The 6,236-nt window shown below is 44.6% G+C and overlaps 1 protein-coding gene across 1 annotated transcript; it reads right to left on the bottom strand.

The window, feature by feature from the left end:
- Positions 1-2,613: 2,613 nt before the first annotated feature.
- Positions 2,614-6,009, bottom strand: LOC110502771 (chromobox protein homolog 2-like). The gene is made up of 5 exons (XM_021581042.2): positions 5,858-6,009; positions 5,729-5,772; positions 4,993-5,058; positions 4,611-4,680; positions 2,614-4,373 (listed from the first exon to the last, which is right to left on the bottom strand). Exons 1-5 carry the CDS (start codon positions 5,921-5,923, stop codon positions 2,736-2,738), a joined length of 1,884 nt encoding a protein of 627 aa, XP_021436717.2. The 5' UTR covers positions 5,924-6,009; the 3' UTR covers positions 2,614-2,735.
- Positions 6,010-6,236: the final 227 nt, after the last annotated feature.

Raw genomic sequence — 6,236 nt, forward strand, 5'->3', positions numbered from 1 at the left:
TTCTTCTTCAGGTTTCTTCCTAGGTTCCTGCCCTCTAGGGAGGTTCGCCGGGTATCTGTAAAGTACTTTGTGACAACTGTTGATGTAAAAAGGGCTTTATAAAACACATTTGATTGATTTAACCATAAAGAGCATTTTGGTATGGTTAAGCACCCAGTTTTATAATACTCACGGTTTATTCCAATACCTTAGAAATGGCAGGAGGCACACAGGCTACGAGTTTCTGAAGCCATGATAAGCACCAGAGTTACAGATACATATTAATATCAAAAGTAACAAATGTGCAAATATAAATTAAATGAAAACACTTCTCCACTCCTATGATGCTCTTACAGTCAATGACTGAGTGTGATTGTATTCAAATGGTCTTCACCACAGGTAGGCAGATAGGACTAACACTGGTAAATAACTACAATTTTTAAATGCCTGCTTTAGATGAGTGGGTATGTTTCAGAGTTGGATATAGTTAGCTTAAAATATTGAAATAACATACTGTAGTGCAAGATAAATACTGACTGACTTGATAAAAAATAAAACAGATTTTTTTAAATACGCAATTCACATTCATGACTCCTTTGGTGTCCAAAGACAAACAGACAGAGAAAAAGAAAAAAGTAAGATGGGATATGTCACCATTTACTGGCCAATATCTTGACAGTTCTTTGTAAATGCTGGCAAAGCTTCACAGACAGCTATGTCTTTGCAAAAGTCCTCAATTGGCAAGGGTCCAATACCAAAGGTCTCTTTCCTCTATCCCTTGTTGACTCCACTTCGCAGATCTAAATAGATATGTATGTAAAACTGGATATGTATGAGAAAAATATGCAGAAAAGTGAAAGACCTAGGCAAAGGGGTTGAGGGCAGAAATGGAACCAGGCCCAAGCCTCCCTGACTTATGTCTAATATCCAATCCTTGAAAATCTTCAAGGGGGCAGTCAACGGGCTAAGGGACCAGGGATGGGTTTGGAATCAGGTCTATCGTTGTGTCGTACCTCATCCCTCCAGGTATAGGTTGTCATTAGGCACAGATCCAGGATAAACTCAGTGAGTTTAACCTCCCTCCAGATTCTTACTTTAAAAGGGGACATTTCACTCATAAATAAAAGTATCAGCTGTTTTCAGACCTCTAAAGTACTCTAATGAAACTACGTCACATGACATAAGTTGTGTAGATCCAGCTATCGTTGTTTTACCTTAACATCAAACTACTGTAGAAGCCTGAAAATGTCTGTCAAACTTTAATTTGAATGCGTAATGTCTCTTTAACCATTAATTTGAATGCGTAATGTCTCTTTAACCATTAGGAGGGGCAATGGCCAGTGTCTAGGGGCATCCTGTACATGTACACTACTGTTCAAAAGTTTGGGGTCACTTAGAAATGTCCTTGTTTTTTGAAAGAAAAGCAACTTTTTGGTCTATTAAAATAACACTCAAATTGATCAAAAATACAGTGTAGACATTGTTAATGTTGTAAATGACTATTGTAGCTGGAAACGGCATATTTTTTATGGAATACCTACATAGGCATACAGAGGCCCATTATCAGCAACTATCAATCTTGTGTTCCAATGGCACGTTGTGTTAACTAATCCAAGTTTATCATTTTAAAAGGCTAATTGATCATTAGAAAAACATTTGACAATTATGTTAGCACAGCTGAAAACCGTTGTGCTGATTAAAAAGCAATAAAACTGGCCTTTAGACTAGTTGAGTATCTGGAGCATCAGCATTTGTGGGTTCGATTACAGACTCAACATCGCCAGAAACAAAGAGCTTTCGTTTAACGTACAACGCTGTGTACTACTTCCTTCACAGAACAGCGCAAACTGACTAACCAGAATAGAAAGAGGAGTGGGAGGCCCCGGTGCACAACTGAGCAAGAAGACAAGTATATTAGAGTGTCTAGTTTGAGAAACAGACACCTCACAAGTCCTCAACTGGCAGCTTCCTTAAATAGTACCAGCAAAACACCAGTCTCAATGTCAACGTCAACAGTGAAGAGGCGATCCCGGGATGCTGGCCTTCTAGGCAGAGTTGCAAAGAAAAGCCATATCTCAGACTGGCCAATAAAAATAAAAGATTAAGATGGGCAAAAGAACACGGACAGAGATATGACTTTTTCTCTGCAACTCTGCCTAGAAGGCCAGCATCCCGGAGTCGCCTCTTCACTGTTGACGTTGAGACTGGTGTTTTGTGGGTACTATTTAATGAAGCTGCCAGTTGAGGACTTGTGAGGCTTCTGTTTCTCAAACTAGTCACTCTAATGCACTTGTCCTCTTGCTCACATTGTGCACCGGGGCCTCCCACTCTTCTTTCTATTCTGGTTAGAGCCAATTTGCGCTGTTCTGTGAAGGGGGTAGTACACAGCGTTGTACAAGATCTTCAGTTTTCAGGACAACAGTTTTCAGCTGTGCTAACATAATCGCAAAAGGGTTTTCAGATGATCAATTAGCCTTTTAAAATTATAAACTTGGATTAGCTAACACAACGTGCCATTGGAACACAGGAGTGATGGTTGCTGATAATGGGCCTCTGTACACATATGTAGACATTCCATTTTAAAAAATCTGCCGTTTCCAGATACAATAGTCACTTACAACATTAAAAATGTCTACACTGTATTTCTGATCAATTTGATGTTATTTTAATGTACAAAAAAAGTTGCTTTTCTTTCAAAAACAAGGACATTTCTAAGTGACCCCAAACTTTTGAACAGTAGTGTACATGGACAGGCTTTAGGGATTGCGGATGTTGAAGAACCCCACACTGGTTGGAGACTCCTTCACTGTTACTGTGACAAAGTTGGCGGTGACGTCCGTGACAAACACGTGTTCTAGAAGGCTAAGTGCCGGCCGCCAGTCCGTCTCAATTTCTGTCTCCATAGAGACCAGGCGGGGCCCGTTGTTGTTGGGATAAGGGGAGGAGTCGGGCTCTTCTGATTCACTGCTGCTGGTGTCTTCTGAGTCACCTGTGCTGAGCTCGTTAAGGGTCCGAGAGTTCTCGACGCTCCGGGAGTTCCGCTCGTTAAGGCTCTGTTCTGACCTCCTGTCCTCCTCTCTCGCCGCGCTTGATCCACCTCCCCCGGCCGACGACACACCTCCCTGTACACTCCCCCCTCTCTCCAGTCTTCCATTACCACTCCCTACACCCCTTGGCCTCTTGCTGTCCATCTCTCTCTCAGTCTCTGCCCCTGTGGTCTTCCCTCTCTCCCCCCTCTCCTCTCCGGCTTGTGGAATGCTTCCAGAGCGCAGCATCCCTGCCCCTAACCCTCCAGACGCCAGGCTCTGGTCTAGCCCAGACGATGTGTGCATCTCTTTAATGATTCCTCCTGCTCCTTTTCCTGCCTGGCAGGCACCACTTCTCAGGCTCGACCTTGAAACTGCAACTCCAGTGGTGCCAGAGGTTCCGTATCCCTGGAGACCATTGCCGGGCGCCCGTTTGTTGACGCTCTGCAGGTTGAGAGCTCGGAGGCTGAGGGCCTGACTGATACGATCTCTAGCCGAGGGAGGTGGAGAGGAGGAGGGCTTGGCTCCCTGCTGCTGAACCACCACCACCGCCTGACTTCCAGGGCCCTCCTGCTGCCTCCTCTGCCCAGCTGGGGAGCGTTGAGCTGGGCTACAAGCCGCCGGAGAGCCACCGAACCCACTGGAGGTCTTGGAGCTGTGGAGAACAAGTGATGTTGATGTAGACACCCCTGGTTTTACAGAGGACGCCACCTTAAGCCCTTCTGCTCGGCCACTGCTGTTGCCGGCGTCGGAGACAGAGAGGGAGTGCTTCAGATCTGACAATCCCTTACTGTGAGGTGGGGGAGGTCTGCTGAGAGAAGAAGAGGAGGATGGAGAGGAGGGGGTGATGGTCGACATGGAGCGACCCGACCATATGGAGTTCAGTAGCCCAGGTTTGGAGGCCCCTGCCTGGAAGAAGGCCCCTCCAGCAGCCCGCTGGGGTGCCGTCTCATCTCTGGAGCTCCGGCTGGCGCTCAGGCTGGTGTAGGTGAAACTGGCCGGCTGTAGAGGCTTCTTCACCCCCCCTCGAGGTTCCTCTTTGGGGGGCTCACGGGGGGGCCTGAGGACCTGGTGGTGGCGAGAAAGAGGAGGGGGAGGCAGGGGCAGCCGGGTATTTGCCTGTCTCAAAGCCCTCAGCTCGGGGAGCAGCGGTTTCCTCCCGCGCTTTTTCCGGACAGGCTCCTGATTGGCCACCACGATATGGGGCCTCGTCTGGAGGACAGGGTGGAGGTTGAGGCGCCGAGGACCTGGTTTGGCCTTCTTCCCGTGGTCTTCATCTTCTGAGGAAGAGGCGGAGGGAGAGGAGGACAGGCCGGATGAAGAGGCTGAGGAGGACTGGTCGGATTTGGTTTCAGTTGGCTCTGGTTCCTAAAGAAATTAGACAGAATGGTTTGTAATGTAACCATGCATTATGTGACATCAGATTGTATCTTCATCATCCAAACAAACAAATGGATTCATGTTACTATTGTTGTTTGGAAATGTAATGAACGCAATCATTGGGAAGAGATTATAATCAAGATGACAAAAGTAAGTCAATTTACTGCATTTGTTGTCACGACTACATCTTATACGATTGAATAGCAGAAACAGTGTGTTGATTACCAGAATTTTCCGTGGGCGCCCCCTTGGCCTCTTCCCTCTCTTACCGAACAGTAGCTCCCTCTCTTGCTCTCTGTAGAAAGTACACACACACATGGCATCAGAAACAGTTACTACCAATGTTCTGCTACTTTAAAAATACATCCTTCCTTACTTGGAGTCACTACTAATATAATAACTAAATAACCAGAAGCAAGGGTTGTATTTCAATTATTTCACCAATTTGGTTATGTCAGATATAAATGATAGCTTCAAGGATGGGAGGAAGGAAACAAAGGATGCATTTGATCTGGGCAACTCTAATACACCATGGACAGTGCTCTACAATAAGTATGAATGAATATGTTCTGGTCAAACATCAACCAGTATGATATTAATAACACACCTCTTGTGGAAGGCAGCCATTAATCTGGGGTCCAGAATATTCTCTTCGGGCTCCCAACTGTTGTGCCTGTAAAGAAAACCCCATATTAGAAAACCGTTTATTACAGAACAGTAGCTAGAGAGACATTGCTATTATAAATGTCACACCCATAAATCTCTGCCCATTTGTTTCTAGTCTGCTATCTCCTTTATCAGATGTAATGTCACACATAGCAACATCCTATCAAAAACAAACATAGGCCTAATTGACGTTATATCTAAATAAAATATTAAGAACATTGTCTGAATAATGAAAATCTTGAGAGGGTAGCTGTTCAGGGCTAGCCTAAATGTAAATGGATAAAACTTGAGCGTTTGCTCAACTATTTACATTCAGCCACATTATTGGTAAACGATCACGACGCAAGCACGGTGCATGAAAATAGTGGGCGTCACATATTCCGGTGCTCGAGTTCGCTACCGTAGTAGGAGGATGCCTGCTCACGTTACTAGATACCGGTTTGGCATCGTATCATCAGCTGCTCGGGCTTAAGAAAACAAAACAAGACTCCGAAACAACTAACACCATCATTTTTCTTCCATGCATCCTGCAGTCTATCCAAAACCACATGCGACGGGAATAGTATCATATGAATGTAAATATAGCGTAGCTATGAGATAAATACGGGGTCGCAGGGGGATCATGGCTACATTGTCATTGTTTAGCTCAGCCAGCTTCTTGCTAAATAGCTACTCACTTGGACGACCACCCTCTCCACTTCACCAAATACTCAAACTTCCCCTGCAAATGATAAGAGTGGGAAAGAGTTAAACAATTTTAAAGGGTCTAATGTTTCCATATTATGATAAAATACGTTATTTCATACCTTTCTTGGGCGTTTGTTGAGGATGCATTCGGCGTCAAATACCTGCCCTACAGTTACCCCCTCCATAGCTACAGCCCCTCTCCTTTTTTTTTAACGAGAAAAGCAGAACAGGGAGAAAAGATTGTCCTCCCGCGGCGTCCTTAGTTCTGGTGCCTCTGCCTCTCATACGTCACTTTAAAAATGTTATTCTAGAGGGCTTGACTGGCTACAAAATATTTCGGCATAAAGTAGTTTTAACTGCTTTATTAGTACATATGTTCCGGTATGCTAAATTCCATAAAAGGCTATTACTAAACAAATCTATAAATTGACAAATTAGTATTTCAGCGATTACAGTTATTACATTTACATTTGAGTAATTTACAGTGCATTCGGAACT

Source organism: Oncorhynchus mykiss, chromosome 23 (genome assembly GCF_013265735.2).
Source record: "Oncorhynchus mykiss isolate Arlee chromosome 23, USDA_OmykA_1.1, whole genome shotgun sequence".
NCBI classification, from domain to species: Eukaryota; Metazoa; Chordata; class Actinopteri; order Salmoniformes; family Salmonidae; genus Oncorhynchus; species Oncorhynchus mykiss.

Bases quoted from the DNA above. Each gene is read 5' to 3' on its own strand.
- LOC110502771 (XM_021581042.2), bottom strand. From the start codon at position 5,923: ATGGAGGGGGTAACTGTAGGGCAGGTATTTGACGCCGAATGCATCCTC. The intron at 5,773-5,857 runs GTATGAAATAAC...TATCATTTGCAG, and splicing joins TCAACAAACGCCCAAGAAAG to GGGAAGTTTGAGTATTTGGT. The intron at 4,681-4,992 runs GTGTGTTATTAA...TACTTTCTACAG, and splicing joins ATGGCTGCCTTCCACAAGAG to AGAGCAAGAGAGGGAGCTAC.